This window comes from Anser cygnoides, chromosome 9 (assembly GCF_040182565.1).
Source record: "Anser cygnoides isolate HZ-2024a breed goose chromosome 9, Taihu_goose_T2T_genome, whole genome shotgun sequence".
Classification (NCBI taxonomy): Eukaryota; Metazoa; Chordata; class Aves; order Anseriformes; family Anatidae; genus Anser; species Anser cygnoides.
Genome location: NC_089881.1, coordinates 9,850,143 through 9,867,910, shown reverse-complemented (window position 1 = coordinate 9,867,910; position 17,768 = coordinate 9,850,143). Strand labels below are relative to the sequence as shown.

The 17,768-nt window shown below is 39.3% G+C and overlaps 1 protein-coding gene across 11 annotated transcripts in view; it reads left to right on the top strand.

The window, feature by feature from the left end:
- GIGYF2 (GRB10 interacting GYF protein 2) overlaps nt 1–17,768 on the top strand; it is a 78,572-nt gene that overhangs the window by 48,785 nt on the left and 12,019 nt on the right. For 4 of the 11 annotated variants that reach the window (XM_067002626.1, XM_067002616.1, XM_067002617.1 and 1 more), the window contains 13 exons: nt 2,029–2,208; nt 6,896–7,113; nt 7,216–7,378; nt 7,447–7,665; nt 8,176–8,366; nt 9,031–9,190; nt 11,139–11,305; nt 11,709–11,797; nt 12,828–12,935; nt 13,490–13,587; nt 14,070–14,170; nt 14,993–15,154; nt 16,976–17,077. In XM_067002626.1, coding sequence (XP_066858727.1) covers nt 2,029–2,208; nt 6,896–7,113; nt 7,216–7,378; nt 7,447–7,665; nt 8,176–8,366; nt 9,031–9,190; nt 11,139–11,305; nt 11,709–11,797; nt 12,828–12,935; nt 13,490–13,587; nt 14,070–14,170; nt 14,993–15,154; nt 16,976–17,077 — 1,958 coding nt within the window. The remainder of the gene's footprint in view (nt 1–2,028; nt 2,209–6,895; nt 7,114–7,215; nt 7,379–7,446; nt 7,666–8,175; nt 8,367–9,030; nt 9,191–11,138; nt 11,306–11,708; nt 11,798–12,827; nt 12,936–13,489; nt 13,588–14,069; nt 14,171–14,992; nt 15,155–16,975; nt 17,078–17,768) is intronic. The other 7 variants (XM_067002620.1, XM_067002619.1, XM_067002618.1 and 4 more) reach the window with 7 other exon arrangements.

Sequence of the window (17,768 nt, the reverse complement as noted above, 5' to 3'; positions counted from 1 at the left end):
ATTTAGGCAGGTGTTGACGATGCTGAAGGAAATGTGTATCTGAGTTATATTCAGCTTCATAGCTGAGACTGTCTCTTGATACCAATGATATAGTTTAAATTACCCCCATGTGCTTTTTAGCCTTTTCTTTACATAGAAACAACATAAAAAGAGTGTGTGGCAGAGTTACCTTTCTGAGGTCATCAGGTGACTATCAGGATGGAAGAATTCTTGTCTTAATTGTTGGGGTGTTTCCTGCCTCTCCTATTTACTTGCTAGGTCAAGGCCACGCAACCTTAATAAATAAATTCTTCTAGAAACTTGTTCCTGTGACAGTTAGGAAAGTATTTTGTGTGAACCTGGAATGTGGGAAACTGGAAGAAACTGAAAACATCTTGGGTTTTGTGCTCTGATGTAGTTTCACCTGTACTCTTCCAACACAGTCTCTCCCTGAAAGGGTTTTCACGGTAAGTGAAAACTTTGATCTGAAGAAAGGAAAAGGGGTTTTCTGTCAGTGTTTTGAGATGGTGGAGAAGGGATGTTGGTTATTTTTGAGCATACTGCAAGGTCCAAAGGCAGTGTTTTGTTTTCTGTCTCTAGAATGCAATATCCTTATGTATGAAAAACTGCTGAATTCTTCTAAATGGACACTCTGTAAGCCATAGCATTTCAGGTTCTCTGCATTTCCCGTTCTTCACATGCAGCTTTCTCAGTTGATGGAAAAAATGAGGGAACAATTTCTGGCCCTTCCTAAATTAAATTCTTTAAAATGTCACTTAAATGTTTTCTACTGCAGGAATCTTAATGCAGACATTTCTTCCCGTCTTAAGCAAGCAGGTGTATTATACAATCTTTATACTACATATTTTATTTTATTTCTGGCTTTTAAGACCTAAGGAAAATTCAGTGTACCTTTCTCTGGTAGTTGAATACTTACTAAAAAACAACAACAACAACAAGATTTCAAATTAGCTAGGTTAATGCTATCAGTCAAGTGGCATCAGGGTTCCTGTGAAAATTCTGGTGCTACGCAGTTAAACAGACCTGAAGAAATACATGATCCATATGTCCTGAAGTTAGCACTACTGTTTGTTTCAGCAGTAGCAGCCCCTCATCAGGATGAGTCAACAGTAAGAGCAGCATGTGTCTAGCTCAAGTTACTGACATATAATGTGGATTCTTTTTACGAAAGTGATCTATATCATCCTTTTGTGACAGTGTTGCTCTTTTGTTAAGTACCTGGGACTTTCGTTTCATCTTAAATACACCTTAGTGTAAATGAGGAACTAAACAACTATCCAATCTCCTAAATTTTTGGCAGGTTCTTCCTTAAGCTTGAGCATAATTACTTGTGTTAACATACTGACCTAAGCTCTCCAGAAGATGTATTCACAGGGTAATGTTAACACTACCATGTAACTGTATATAACTGTAAAACACTTTGTTTAATCCTTAATGCTACTTTAGATTTTCAGTCCTTCCTAAAATCCTTCCTAAAATTTTGCATGAATGAAGTACATCTTATTGGATTAAATACATAGCTCATATTCTTTTTAATATGCAAGTAGAAAATATCTTTGGTTTATGTAAAATGTGTGTAATGTTTACAGTTTTAACTGTATCCTCACTTTCCTTTAGCATGAGTCTTTTCATGATACAGTGGTTTATTCTTTCTGCATGCTCTGGCTTCTTAGCTTTTATGTTTCCCTATGTCTCTTAATCTGTCATCTTTTCTTTTGTCATTCCTATCCATGTTAGAGCTGCTTGTATATGTTGCTTTCTTCTGCATAGTATTTGTATGTGTACCCACGCCCCTTTGCTCAGTCTTTCCATCCCAAGGTACGTTATGATGTGGAGGAATTTACTAAATCTGTCTCCCTCTGTCAGACATTTCCTTCCCTAAACTTCCATTCTTCTGTTAGACTCCTGTCACTCCTTCTGGTGCTTTTTGTCTGGAGCAAGATTAAAAACTTTGTATTTCTAGATACCTGAAGACTGGATGCATTTTTCTAGACTGGATGCATGTTCACTTATGTGTTTTCTTTGCAGTGAGACCGAATTTTGAGGAAGGTGGGACAGCAGCAACGGGGAGGAAACACGAGTTTATACGCTCTGAGAGCGAGAATTGGCGCATCTTCAGGGAGGAACAAAATGGGGAAGATGATGAAGGAGGCTGGCGTCTGGCTGGGTCACGGAGGGATGGTGAGAGGTGGCGTCCTCACAGTCCAGGTGAGAGGAGATCAGGAGTAAAACTACAGTCATGGTTATAGAGAAATGGTAGTGGGTGAATCAGGGCCTGGGTGAAGTAGAGAGAAGGAAGATGGCCTAAGGCTTAGGCCAAAAACAGGTAAGGTTCTTGTAGTTTTGGTCGTTAGGAACAGAATCATAGGATGGCTTGGGTTGGAAAGGACCGCAAAGACCACAGTTCCAGCCCCTGCCCTGGGCAGGGATGCCTCCCACCAGCCCAGGCTGCTCAGGGCCCCATCCAGCCTGGCCTCAAGCGCTTCCAGGAGTGGGGCATCCTCAGCTTCTCTGGGCAGTCTGTGCCAGTGCCTCACAGTAAAGAACTACATATTGTGTCAGCTTACATGGGGCTCCTGATCACAAAAACATTAGTGAGAACAAAAATACTAGCATTTTATTTTCTTTTTAATGTCTTCAGTGCCCTAATATATTTAAGGAAGCAATGTTTTTCAGGTATGTGCTTGCCTCTGTTGTGTACCAGGTGTCTGAAATCACATTTTCGTAGTACGGTTATTCTGTGGTGGTAGTGCTGAGGGGAGAGCAGTTACATGTGTTAGGGAGCATATCTAAGGTTATGGAGTAATGCTGATATTAAACCATTCAGGTTATTCATCTCTTTCTGATTTTCAAAAGGTGCTTGCAATACCAACAGGCATTCTTGGAAGATCTCAAAATAAGTTGCTCTGTACCTCTTGTAGGTAGTTACAAGTATGTCCCATCTCTTGTTAAATTTCAGGCATCTCTTTGGTGCTGCTGTCCCTCTTGCTGGCCTGACAAGGTCAGTCTGGTTCACTTGCTTACCAGCATTGTTCTGCCAGAGTTGCAGGAGAGTTGAGTAATGTGGCTGAAACAAGGCTTTTTTCTGCTGCTAAGACAAGGTGCTGCTAGCCAACTATGCCTCTTGTGGGATCTTGGTTTGAAGTATCTCTTGTTTACATAAAGCTTCTGAGGAACCAAGGGAGGACTGTGGCTCTCCTGCTCTTACACCTTCGTAGGGAAACAAGGGAAGCATGAGACACTTCTGTGGCTGAGGTGGATGACTGTTCTCTTTAGTTTCATTATTAAATAAAGGGTCACATTTGCTCTCACAATGGGATTTATCACCCTTATGAACGTCCCAAAGGACTTAGAGTTCTACAATGCAAGCAACTGTTACCTCTATTTCTAACCCTGTCCACAGCCGTGTACTACTCTGCCCTCAAACAAATGTTAGCTTGTACTAAAATTTAGCAGTGAGCCCAAGGGTAGATGTATTATCAGATGCTTTCTATTTAGAGCAGGGCTAAAGGGCAAATCTTGAAGGAGGTCATTTTCTTTTCCCCAATGTTTGGTCATGATTGTTCGTTAGACACTGCTACTGTGTTATGTAGTTCAGATAACAAGCCAGCTAAGATAGTATCTCATGATGATCAGATGTAGCATGTTACCCAGGAGTGGAGTATTTTGAGAGTGCAAGCCTGCATGTTTCAGCTTAAAAGGAAGCACAGAGACAATGAAGTTCACAAGTTCATTCATCTTCTGAACTCTTTTTTGGAAGATGTTCTGAGGAAGGTTTTGAAAACTAATTTTACTTCCATCATTGGGAATACTACTGCTTATTTGAATTTCTGCTGTAGTGGACAGCTAACTTAAATTACAAGTTAATTTTCTTACGACAGGCTTTTTATTATACCTCTTTATTTTGATAACCTGCAGAGAAGTCGCTCATTTTGAGATGGAAGAGAACTGAGCTGATAGCTAGTCTCTTACCTTTGGTCAGAGTTGTATTTGAGTTTTCGTGTTAGTAGGAGCTCCAGAACCATCAAAACAGTTTTAATTGCACCCTTGCAGTAAACAGTGAGTTTAACTCAAATTGGTGTAGCTTAAACTACTTTTTTGTACTTTTCCTGCTGTTAGATAATAGTACTGATGATGTGTCCTGCCAGAAATCAATAAATGTCTTCTCAGAGTATCACTATCATCTGTCCAGTTGGACCTTCCTTTGACTTGGCTCTGCATGCTACCTAGGTGATTGTGTGCTGTTTGATTTTTACTTTGGGGTGAGAACAGTTTAGAAGAGCGTAGCAGTTGTCATGCCTGAGTTTATCATCTTCTCTTGTTAAACAGAGAATAGTTAAATTCCCACAGGCTGCAGTTTTTCCAGCTTGTGAATTCCTCTTGGTCTTTCAGCTGTGTTTACTGCAGGATGGCTGACCTAAATCTGTTCATTTTATGCTTTTTTTTGATAGGCACAAAGGGTCAAGAGGATGGACTAAGTCTGCTTCAACAGTATTGTGTCCATAAGCATGATTTTCTAGATTCTGTGGTTTTAGTTATAGCTAAATCTAAGTCTCTTGACGTACTAGAAGAAATCTGATTTGTGTATGTGCTGTTTAAACAGTTCCCTTGTTAGATGGCTATACTTAATTACAAGTGAGCAAAATTCTGAATATTGGTAGTAAAGTGAAGAAAGGAATCTGCCTGACTTCTAAAAATAGATGAACCCAACACTGTTTTCCATCCTCTGCCACATAATGCAGAAGGATGTAAACTTGTCTGTTTTTGCAGCATGAAAATGGTCTGGATTGTATTACCAGGCTTTTCCAGTCAGAGCTTATGGGGTTTTCTACTTTTTTCTGCTGCTGTCTGTGCACTGTTGTTAAAAGTCTGTGAAGTTTTCTTTCCTTGTTTTTTACAACGGAAAAGTTGTTTTGCTAGTTGTGCTGGGTAAACCTGGTACCACTCTTATCATAGATCTTAAAAGGATTGTTGAACTGGGTTTACTATCTGTAAGAGGAATGTGACCATAGCTTTAAATTCCATCCTTTTTTTAATGATTTAGTGACTGCCTACCTAAAATGCCCCTTATTTCTTCTATTCCAGTTGTTGTATTCATACAGTGATTGCCCTTGAAATTTGCAGAGCAAGTCCATTTTATCAGATACAGATGCAAACCTTTTTTTGTCTCAAAACTAGTGAATGATGTATTTTTTTTTGTTACCAAGTCATTCTGAAGGAATATGAATAATCTCTTGCCTAAAACTTCCCTGATAAAATTTTTGTGTTCCCTGAAGCAGCTCTACTAAGATCTTATGTCTTAAAGCATTTTAGAGAGTCCTTAATCTGTAATTTCATAAAGATTTTTTTTCTGGTTGCTGCTCTTTTTTATTTTTGAAAGGCTTTTCAAAGGTTGAGCTGCAAGCAGAGGTGCATGGAGCATGATGCTGGCATTCTTTTCAGAAGACAGTGCGTGAAATGGTTATTACTTGAGCTCTCTGGAGTACTTACTCCATCAGTGCATCTTCAGTGAGCCTCCATCTTCACTTGCACGTCTTCTGAGTAGTTATTGATGAACAGGATGTTGACATAATAGGCCTAGGAGATGCTAAGAACTATTTAAAAGCAGACAGATGAAATAAGTGCAAGCTTACTGTTCATTATTTATTAATGACATGAAAAGGCTTGCCTCAGAACACTGAGTTTCACATACTAAGATGTTTATTTTTTAAGAAGGTGTACCTAGATTAAGCTATATTGTATACAAACTATATACAAATAAGCACATACAGTATAGCAAAGGCTCTGTTAAAGTCTAACCTTTCATGTTTCCTTGATAAAATGTAATATTAAAATTCAAAGTATTTGCAGAGGACCATGTTATTAGTTTCTTGTGAGACAAAGGTGGATTTTTTGCATGGTTAGTCTTAATATTTTAGGGGGGTTTGTAGAAACTTGCTTCATTCATATGAAACAAACAGAATGGGGGATGTTTTTTTTCTTAACTTTTTGGTAACCGTTTGACACACAGCTAGACTAAATGCTGATTTCCACTGACTGCACAAAATTTGACATTTTTTTTCCAGAACAGAATGCAGGCACCATTAAAAGCACTAAAAACTTAAAATGTGTTCATTTCTACTTTGTACCTTTCTGTTAAAAATAATTTCTATTGGATGAAGAGCTTTGAAAGTTGTTTACAATGCTTTTGCTCCCAATTTGTTTTCTTTGGCTGAAGGTTCTTTCCAGCATAAAGTTAGTAATATTGCAGTCAGATGACTTTGTTAAGCTTGGCTGAATGAAGATGTCTTCTGAATATATTAGAATGGAATTAAAGTTGTGCTTAAATTTGGAAAGTTTTTCTCTTTCCCTTATGTATTATCATTCCAAGTTCCATGACTGAAATTTACCATTCAGGAGACTTAGTTCCTTCAGAAGGACTTGAACAGTCATCAGTCTTCTTTTCCATGCATATGCACAAAGTTCTCTCTGAGGGCTAGAGGAAAAAAGCATGGGTGGTTTGCTCAGGGTGTAGGAGAAAATGTAACATCTTAGATCTTTAAGTCAATGGTGGCTGGTAGAAGGAGGTTGATAAACTCAATCAGCATCCAGTGTTTGCCTTACTTTGCTCCAGCATGTTGTAGATGATGTAGCCCACCTTTTTTAGCCTTATGTGGTGCTTTTAATGGTCATAATACTATTTATAATGTGGGTATGTACAATACTTAAAAGTCTCCTCCTTTATTGGTAAGTTTGTCCTCTTCTTTCCCTTGTCCTTTAAGATTCTGCTTTATAGGTGGATTGTACCCCATAGTGGCTTTCTGAATTTGTCACTGTTTGTCACCTCCACCCACCCGTTCCAAGTAAGCTAGTACCCCCGGGACTGTCTTGTAAAGTTACTTTCCCCCCACCTTAGATGGCCCTCGTTCTGCAGGCTGGCGAGAGCACATGGAGCGACGACGGAGGTTTGAATTTGATTTCCGGGAACGAGATGATGAACGGGGTTATCGACGAGTGCGGTGTGGGAGTGGCAGCATGGATGATGACAGGGACAGCCTACCTGAGTGGTGCTTAGAAGATGCAGAGGAAGAAATGGGAACGTTTGACTCCTCTGGAGCATTTCTTTCTTTAAAGGTAAAAAAAAAAAAAAAAAAAAAGCTGTCTTGTGTGTTTTATTCACTTTAAGCGAATGTCCTGTTACATCAGGTGGATTATGGATGCTTGTTTACTTTGTAGAAGGTACAGAAGGAGCCAATCCCAGAGGAACAGGAAATGGACTTCCGACCTGTGGAGGAAGGGGAAGAAAGATCTGACTCTGAAGGGAGCCACAATGAAGAAGCCAAAGATCATGAGAAGACCACTAAGAAAGAGGGGGAGAAAACAGATAGAATAGTGGCAGGTAAGGCAGACTTCTCTCGCATCTGTTCTGTGCTACAGTGTAGAATTTCTGTAAATTCAGTTAAGTAGAACCATGCAATATTACAGAAGCAGCAGAAGAAGCAGCCCAAACATCTTCGCCAGCTGCCAGGTCAGATACCCCACCAAAATCCCAGCCACAAGACTCACTGCAGACAAGCCTTTTTGAAAGGAAAGAGGAGTCTGTCCCAGAAAGAACAGAAAAAACAGAAGATAAAGAGAATCGAACAGAGAACACACCACCAGCCAAAATGTCCAACAGAGGGGAAGGTAATAAAATCGATTAATTCATTAGGTTTCTGTTACTCATTGTGATTTTACAAGCCTTCCTTAAGGATTGGGTTATGGTGATGAAAATCCAGAATTGACCAGCTGGTCTACAAATAAATACAAATAGGATTTAGTGGAAATGCTAATTCAAATGCTTGCAGTGCACCCACCTATACTTCAAATTGCAATGCAGTCCAGTGAAACACGAGCTAATTGCCAGTGTGCCTTGTGGTAGAGCAGAGCAGTCTGGACAAATGTGTGTGGCCACGGAACAGGATGTGCTGATCTGTGCTGAGCACTGCATTTGTTAGAACTAAACTGCTTGTTCCTTGAAGGCTGGGCTGGGTGCCTGCGCAGTAAAGGGTACCACTGTGTAGTCATTTACAGGAAGATCTGAAAATACTGCTTTGGTGCTAATTTTGGGCTGTTGAAATCTTTCTACAGTAAGTTCCTAAAAGTTGTTCTAATTTATGTTAAAAATACTGAGCTAACCTTAAAAATTTTCTTTAGATTTGGCTTCTGCTGCTCAACCTTTGCCACAGATTTCTGCAGACACAGCTTCTCCTGCTCATCTTTCTCCTCCTGTTTCCAATTCAAATCCTACTCTGCGACCAGTTCAGACACCTGTCACAGCTGCTCCAGGCATGGGCAACATTCCCACTGACCCAGATGATGAAGAAGGCCTCAAACACCTAGAGCAGGTAAAATTTCTCAAATTCCTTTGTTAACAACCATGAGACTGGAGGAATGTGGAATGCAAGAAATACTTGAAGTGCATAAAAACAAAAATGCAGATAAAATTTGATAGTCTGCAATGTTTTCTGAAGCAATGTTTCTTCCCTCCGTGATTTTCTCAGAGAATAATTCAAGGTTAGGGTAGTAGTTTTCTGAGTAACAGTATTGTACCCAGTGATCAAGAGCTACAGGTTCCAGGGCTTGTGGATATTGTCAATTAGCTTTGTCATTTGTTTCATGGTATGCTTGATGTGCATGCAAAAAAAAAAAGTAAGCCAAGTGCCAACTCCATTTGTGGAAGTTGAGTGACTGCCAGGAAGCAGAGCGTATTCTATGCTATCGCTTCCATATGTGTTTTGTTCCTTATCATGATGATACTTTGTGGGACCTTGTAGATAGTTGTTCTAAACCTTTACTTAAGCATGCAAACTATGCTTATTCATGATTCTGACAAGGTGGCAGACTGAGCTAAGGGTTTCTGGTGCTGTAACACCAGTCCTTGAGTTGCCTGTAGTTCGTAGTTCTGAGCACTCGGTACGACAAGCTTGTTGTATTTACCACAGTCATTTTGGAATCTCTCAGCACACAACTAACTCTTGTATTCCTTGGTGGTTTTGATGTCTTCTGCAGCAAGCAGAGAAAATGGTGGCATATCTGCAGGACAGTGCTGTTGATGATGAAAGACTAGCAGCAAAAATTCAAGAGCACAGAGCAAAGGGTTCCTCTATGCCATTGTTCCATGAAGCCATGCAGAAGTGGTACTACAAAGATCCACAAGGAGAAATTCAGGGTAGGTCTGTGCCCTTTACACTTCCTCTTTTGTTTCACAGAACTGTTAAAGACTTCACCACAAAATTACCACCAGCAGATACTGATGTTTGTTGTTAGAAAGGCAGCACAGGGAATTTACCTCCATAGAATTAGGTTTTGAAAATGGATCCTTCTACCCATCACTGCCCCCATCAGCATACTCAGTGTCCAGAATTAAATATTATGGCTAAGGTTTGCCATTCCTTCATGTTTTTGTAAATTGAGGTTAGACTAAACTTACTTTTCATGCCAACAGTTACTCAGATTTGCAGATAATAAGGGAAACAAAACAAGAATTTGCAAATGCTGAAACATCTTGAAAAATCAATGAGAAGCATTGAAATCACTTGTCCAGTCTCAGCCCAAAGACATTGAGTATTCAAGAAAGGAGAATTTCTTCAGAGCAAAGGGAACAAATTTTCACAAGCCAGTGCTCATGCATAGTCTCAATTTTAATTGTACCTGCAGTCCAGTGCATGATGAGTTCCTGTAATACCAACTGTTCCATGCTTGCCATTTTCACTTAAGTCATCTCATTTCTTTCAACACAATTTGGAACAGGCCTTTCCTGTAGATACTTGCATGTTTCCTTTCCAAAAGCACTTTACGTCTTAGGGCTCTGCTTAAGCAGCTGCATAGCTGTCTCACAAAAATGCAGTTGAAGAATAAGTTCCTTATGTGCTGTATTTCATTATGTGTAGTAACTTCTAATGTTGCTTAGTGCAAATGGCTTCCTCAGCTGTGAACTAGATAGGATTCGTGGGTGTGTTATTTGTGGGATCAGTGCCAGTCTCTTGCCTGCAGGTGTTACACATCTTTAAGATTCCAGGGGTGAACAGAAAACCCTGAAGTGTGCTAAACGTATAGCACATATAACACTTGCTTAGTGTGCTTCAGACTGTTAGTTGCTACTGGGTGTTTAATGCTCAGTGATGGTTTAACATCTTTTTGTTGGAACAAGTGATTCCTTGAATTTGAACTCCAGAAATGAATGCTCCCACATAATTTTCTCTTGGGATGCGGCTTGTGGTTTCACATTTTCTGTGAGGAATTAACTTCCAGAGATACTTCATACAGAGAAGGCAAGAATTACTGAACAAACACTTGTGCTTTTCAGAAAATATTTTTGCAACACTTCTGTGTAGTTATTCTGTTAAAGAATTTACTTTTTTTGTATTGGCTTTGTCTCTAGTTGGATGTATGGAATTAGGAAAAAGGAGTTTCTCCTTTGAAGGGAGTGACTGAAATCTTGCTCAAGAAAAAGAGAGATTGGTAGGTTTTTGAGATAATGAGAAAACCAGTTTCTCCCTTACATCTTTAAAAATTTCATCTTGTACACCCAGAGGGGGGTTCTGCTCGTTTAGTCAGTTCCAAAGCAAAGTTCGTATGAAACATGTGAATTCTGCCAAATTGAAGGCAAGGGTTGACACTGGCTAAGATCACTTAGTTACCTTTGATCTGTGTGCGGGCACAGTGGTGCTTGGGATCTTAGTACCTGCTAGCTGATAGCACTGCTGAGGTCTGAACTGGAAATTGGAACTGTTAACCTGATGTTAAGCCTGAAGAAGTGAGCTTTGCTGCACGGCAGGATGTACATTAGCTGGATTGAGCCCCTCAGTGCTGTGGCTGCTCACCATTCATCTCAGAGCTGACTCATCTTCCTCTGTTGCATGGTAAAAGCCATCATACACTTCTCAGTAAAGGGCAAGTGTTGTGGCCGCTGTAGTGATCCAGGTATGTGATTGACACTCCAGCATTGCATGTAGACTAATGTAGACTGTCCAGACAAGTGGATGAGAAGGATAAGAATTGCCTGATGCTAGGTACTATTACTTTAACAAGCACCATGCTCTTTTGTTTCCAGTAAGCTTAACTTGGCCTTCCTTCCTCTCCCCTCCCCCCATGTGTGTTGGTTGATGTTATTTCAGGTCCTTTCAGTAATCAGGAGATGGCAGAGTGGTTCCAGGCTGGATATTTCACTATGTCGCTGTTGGTTAAGAGAGCCTGTGATGAGACTTTTCAGCCACTTGGAGACATCATGAAAATGTGGGGCAGGGTTCCCTTCACTCCAGGTCCAGCACCACTTCCACATCTGGTAATTATGAGACAGTTAAAATATTCAAATAGTCCTGCAATAAGTGGAAATGGAATTATGTACATATCAACTTATATGTCCTCTAAATGCAGGTGCTCTGAGCACTAAAGTTGAAGCCTGTGTTGAATTACGTTTTTTAAGATGAGAAAAGACACTCAGTTTAAGAATGGGAGTTTTGTCACATCTGTGACTGTAATGCTTAGTCTTTGTGCTGTGATACATGGAAGTGTTGTGTATTTCACTCAATGTACTACACACTGCCTGTAAATGTTAATCTTTGTCTAGGTGTTAGTCTATTTGCTTCGCTTTTTCAGAACAGGGCATAATTTTATATTGCTTGCATTTGCAGTATGCTACTGTTGCTGTATGTTAAAATAGTTTAATGTTTTATTCCTAAACATAGGGCGAGCTGGACCAAGAGCGTCTGACTAGGCAACAAGAATTGGCCCTGATCCAAATGCAGCACCTCCAGTATCAGCACCTTCTTATACAGTAAGACTGCCAGTTCCAGAGATCTTCCCGTGACTGTGTTCTTCTCTGTATTTTTAATCATCAGGGTTCAGCTTCTTGTCACTGTTTCCTCGGGCAATGGGGGTGGTAGTGCTTCACCTCCAACAGCAGCAGCCTGCTTCCCCGAGCACCAGAGGCCTGATAGTCTACTGGATTAGAGCAGAGAGCAGCTGCCTCAGGCACACTATGCAGAGTCTTTCTCTGTGTCATGCATAGCTACTTTTGCGGGACTTGCTATATAGGCAGCTGTTAGGGTCAAACTGAATCCCAGCTCTCCTTGTAATGCAGTTCTGATGTTTGAGCAGGGGAAGGCTGCACATCTCAACTGGAGATGGAGAAGGCCATAAACTTATTTTGGAAACTTATTTGGTCTATTTGCTCAATTTTTTAAAGATCAGTGCAAGGTAACTGCTGGAGAAGAGCAGGTTATCATCCACTTTTTTGTCAAAGTTGTCAGCTGCATTTTAATTCTGGCCAGTTCATAACAACTTATTTTGTAGGAGACTGGAGAAAAGAAAGCAATTAGGTAGAGCATGTGTTGAAGGGGTTCTGAAAATATGTAACACGATAATGATTTTTAAATATGGATTGTCAGCTTATTTGGTAAGATGAGCCCTGCCCATGTACTTGGGAGTGCCTTGACATACTAGGGAAGAGTGATTTGTGTAGGTACCAGATTCATTTATGAGCAGTCTGCATGTAATTTACAGAGAAATGGAAGTAGTGTTACATAGCCTAGAAACAAAGTGTTGGACAGAAATAACCAGTATGTGTAGTAGAAGATGAAAAGAGATTTGGTTCTGCGCATGTGGGCCAGGTTGTTGTGTGCCTTGTATTTTGATTCTTTCCATGGCCCACATTCTGTGGTTTCCTCTAGTAATTAGCATGTACATTAAATTGGTCAGTGGGCATTAGTCATAGAGAGAGAATCTATGTGCAACTTCTGCAACTTAGTCATTATATAGGTAAGGAAGTGAACAAAATACCAGTGATTCTCTGCTTTCTTTTGAAGACAACAATATGCACAGGTGCTGGCTCAGCAGCAAAAAGCAGCCCTATCATCCCAGCAGCAGCAGCAGCTTGCTATTCTCTTGCAACAATTCCAGGCCCTGAAGATAAGGTGAGTTAACCCAGACTTAAACTGAATGGCATTCATGCTATATTCTGGCTATATGTATGTAACTATAATCTATGTCAGTGGTCCATCATATTCAAGCTTGCTGATATTTGGGCATTACATGTTTCAAAGACTGTATGAATATGAAGCAGTTGCAGAATGTGAAATACTTCCTTATATACGTAGCTTTTACCTCAGAATGTGTATGAAAATGAGGAAAATCGTATGGCTGAAATCAGACCTTTCTGTCAGATCTGTTTTGCTGGTAACAGAATGGCTTTGGCAACTGAATTCTGCAGTGCTAGGTACTTGTATCTGGTAGCCTATGGGCAGCAGATGCAAAGCTGTAACAGTATAGCTGGCTTAGTCCTTGATTTGGCAGCAGGGGTGAGATGAGCAAGAACTCTGCAAGCAAGTAGTATTGTCCGCATCACATTTTTGTTTTAAATAGAGGTGTGCAAGGAAAGGAGTATGTTACAAGTTTCTGAATCTCATGCGTGTTCAGAGCATTCCTCTCCCTGGAAGTGGCATGTTGACTCTTCCTGTTGGTATTACAGAATATCTGAACAGAACATGATGCCGCCTGTTACAAGGTCTGTGTCAGTGCCGGACACTGGCTCTATATGGGAACTTCAATCAGCTTCGCAGCCTACAGGTAAGATGCTTAGTACTTGTCAGGTCTGTTGAGAAAAGTTCGTGAATTAAAAGGCAGTACCTTTGAGATAATTGCTCCCTTTTTGATGCTAGGAAAAATTATTTCTGCATCGGTATTTTGTAACTGGTTCAGGCTACTTTGCATTGCTGTTTAACTTATATTGGAGTGATAGGAAGATTCCTCACAGGGTGATGTGAAGTCTGGATCCAAAGGGATTGAGCCTTACGTTGTGGAGGTGTTTCCCTCTGATGGGAGGAGTTGGAATAGCTGGTTCTTGTTTAGAATTTTGTAGGAAACCCAGCCTTGTTGGTTGAATAAGCTTTCTTCTACAGAAGATAAGGTGGCCCTCTAGTGACTAAAAATATTGTATTATGATTTTAGTTCATAAAATATAATAGCATGCACAAGTTTTTCCCCTTTCAGTTATTTTTTATTGGTGCACTTATTTTTGCTTATAAATGTTTGTTTTCTTTACTGTCTAGTCTGGGAAGGAAGCAGTGTCTGGGATCTCCCCATCGATACTGCAACTCAGGGACCAGCTCTAGAACAACTTCAGCAGCTCGAGAAGGCCAAAGCTGCAAAGGTCAGAAACTGTTTTGTATTCTAAGGAGTCGGCATTGCTGTTCTGCAATGTAGCTCTGTTTCTTGAGCTCATGTAAGACCTCTAGCTTTTTAAACTTCAAGCCACACTGTTCAGTTTGATTAGATATTCTATTTACGGGGTTTTCAATGAAAATGGGTTATATAAACCAGTGATTAAATCCTTTTGGACTGCTGTTTGGAAATGATTGCCTTGGAGGTACTACTGACCTCTAACGTAGTGGTTGTATCTTATAGTTGTCATTTAAAACAAACAAAAACAACAAAAGACACAAAAAACACTTCATAAGCCACCTTTGATTTAAATGGTATCGCCATGAGCTCTCATGGCAAAGCCTGAGTAGGAGCAGTTAGTCATTCTCTTAGTTCTACCATCTTCTCACCAGAATTGGTTTGGGGAGTAGTTAGTTCTATTTGCTGGGATGGTTTCACAGTTACTCTAGGATTAAATTCTTTTGGTAAGTTTGGACCTGTCTGATTCTGTATGTTCCCAGAAACTGATTATTTTATGACGACTGCAAAGCAAGTCCCTGCTAGCTTCTTAAGTCAGAGGTTTTTTAAGGAGCTGTTGATGAAAGACTTACTAGAGAACTGATGCTCGTTACAGAACAGAAACTGTCCTATACAGTATTGCAGGAATCTGACCCCAGTAGGCAGCTAGTTCATAGGTAACATTGCAATTAAGGGAGAGCATCTGTCAGAGGCTTCATTTGTTATGTTGTTCTATAATCTTAACAGAGAAGCCCTGAGAATTGGTGTAGGAATACCTTACCTGCATCTGAGTGTAGTTTTATGTGAATTGTAGCTAGAGCAAGAGAGGAGAGAAGTGGAAATGAGGGCCAAACGAGAGGAAGAAGAGAGGAAAAGGCAGGAGGAGCTTCGGAGGCAACAAGAAGAGCTACTTAGGAGGCAGCAGGAAGATGAGAGGAAGCGACGGGAAGAAGAAGAACTGGCCCGCAGGAAGCAAGTGAGTTTTCTCAATGCAGTTCATCTCTAATTTTAATACTTTATAAAACTCACTTTAAGAATCCTGTGGGGTCTAACTAATCTTTGATAGGTGTGTATGAAGACAGTTATAATATTTTTTTCATGTGAGTATGTGAAATGATTCTTCCGTTCTTGATTTTTTTTTTTAAATTCAAGATCCCAAATTGCAATCTGAGAAATGGGCTTTAATGGTTTACTTCAAGATAAGTTCTTTTTTGTGAGCTGAGAGGCTTTAGTCCATGTGGAATATTCCTTCCAAATTTCTTAGGAGCAATATAAGACTTCAGTTAGTTGCCCAGTTATTGTATATGTAATCTTTATTGACCGTTTATGCAATCTAGTGCTTTGATAAGGATATGTTAGGGACTAGACTGCAGACTAAGCATCTATTTTAAATGAATCAAATGTAGAGGGATACACAGGAGAAACAACCTGATGCAAAATTTTTTTTTCCTTTTTTAATTTAGTAAAGCATTTTTGCTGAAGAAATTGTCTGGGTTATGTCTTAGTATCAGCTTTATTTTCTTAAGCTGATATTTAGGAAAGGAAGGGATATAGTTTGGAAGCAATGGACAAGCATATTTGTTAAAAATGAATGATGTGGCATGTGTTCAATAGGAGAATGTATGTAGGATTTATGGCATGTCGTTTCTTAGAAGAACATGGAGGCATTACTAGCTTAAAGTTTCTGGCATTTACTTCTAAATTCCCCATAGAAGAAACATAAATTGTTCTATAGGCATAGCAGGAGGGAAATATGAAAGTTAGTTTCCACTACACATAAAGGATAAGGGGCAAGCACGCTGGTGAGCTTATTTACTAAGAAGTTAGTCAATAAATGGCCTGTAAAGTAGCACACGTATTACAGCAAGAAGTAATAAATACTTTTTTTCTTTATGATATTTTTATGTGCTTAGGTAATTGTAAAATTGCATTTTCTGATTTTAAGGTTCAGACATTTCCAAAGAAGTGTCTGGAATTGTTAGTTTTATTTGCATCTTGGTAATAGACCTTAATTCACTCAGTGTTTGGGTTTTGTCACCAAAGATGTATTTTAACAGAACAGTGTGTTGCATAGTTAGCTCTCATGGTATCTTTAAGAACGAAGTCTACAATAAGTAAATGTCTCCTTGCTTTAATATATCATCTTTGTGTATAGCAAGTCATGATGGTATCCAGTTGAAAAGCATCCTTTGCTCAAGTTCAGGATTTATAGTAGCCTTCAAGCAATAATGTACTCCAAAGCTTAACTTTTGAGTTAAGTTGCTATGTATCTGTTTTAGTAATAACTAATTTTTCAGTTATCACCTGGTATCTCAATGTGTTTCATCCATTGTGGCTCCAAATAGACTTGGGATATGCTTTTTTTCAGGCTAACAGTTTTGCCATTGTGTATGACTTCGTAGAAATGTACATTAAATTCTGAAGTTTATTGGCCACTCTAGATTTGTACAGTAAGTAATCTGACTTTCCCTTTCTGCAATGTCAGTGGGAAATAATTATTTACAAGGAGGAAGCAGAATGGGATTGAAAAACGGTAACAAGTATTTTAGCTCATTACCAGTGTAATAATTGCAATAATGCAAAATTCTGAGCAGGAACATGTGATAAGATAAGGGGTTTAAGCACTTCTCTGGAAAGAGAAAAATATTCTTTATTTAAATTAAAAAACAAACTGGTCTTATATTTGAATCTGACTTCTGTACTGGAAGGCATTGTAGAGTCAGGGATGAACTGATTTATTAGCATGGATTTATACAGAGGAGATGATGCTTAACAAATTTGATTAACTTCTTTTGAGGAGGTGACAGTGAGAGCTGAGAGGGGTGAAGCAGTAGACTTAATCTGCCTGGACATCAGGAAGGCTTTTGATGTAATACTGCATAAAAGGCTAGTATATAAGGTTAGTAAATATGCTGTTGATGGTGAATTCTAAATAAAAAAAAAAAAAGAAATTCAATTCTGTAGGATGAAATGTCGTACCAAATGTTGAATCCAGTTTTGTTCTTAGTTTTCATCAATTGCCTGCACTGTAGAATTACAAACAATATTTCTCAGCTTGTGTAGCTTCTTTCTTTTTTGCGTCTGATCTCATATCTTCTATTTTGTAATGACTAATCACTTTCAGGAACACAATTTGAGGTTTAATAATTTTACCTAGTAATTGTCTGAGTTATATCTTTACTGTTTCTCTTCAAAGCATTTGGCCCAAACATGAATGTTACAAAACTAAAAGATTTGTAAGCCCTATTGACATAGGCAAGGGGAATTGCGGGTGTTACCAGCTGCAAAAGTTCTAGAATACTTTAAGAAAGCAGCCGCTACTGAAATCAGAATTACTACTTAAGGATATTGGGCAATATTGTAGGTATTTCAAAAGATCTGAAGTAAACTGTCTACAAAGCAATATGTGTCCTTAAAAGTAATTGTAAGAAAAGAGGTGGTTAATGCTAAAGAAAGCTGGGATTCTCCTGGAGTCGGAAGCTATGAATATGGGAGCAGCAAAGGCCAAAGGAGCAAGTCTGTCTATTTCCCATAAAAGTCAATAGCAGAAAGCTGGAGAGCTTTCAACAGTTTTGGTCATAAGCTCAAAC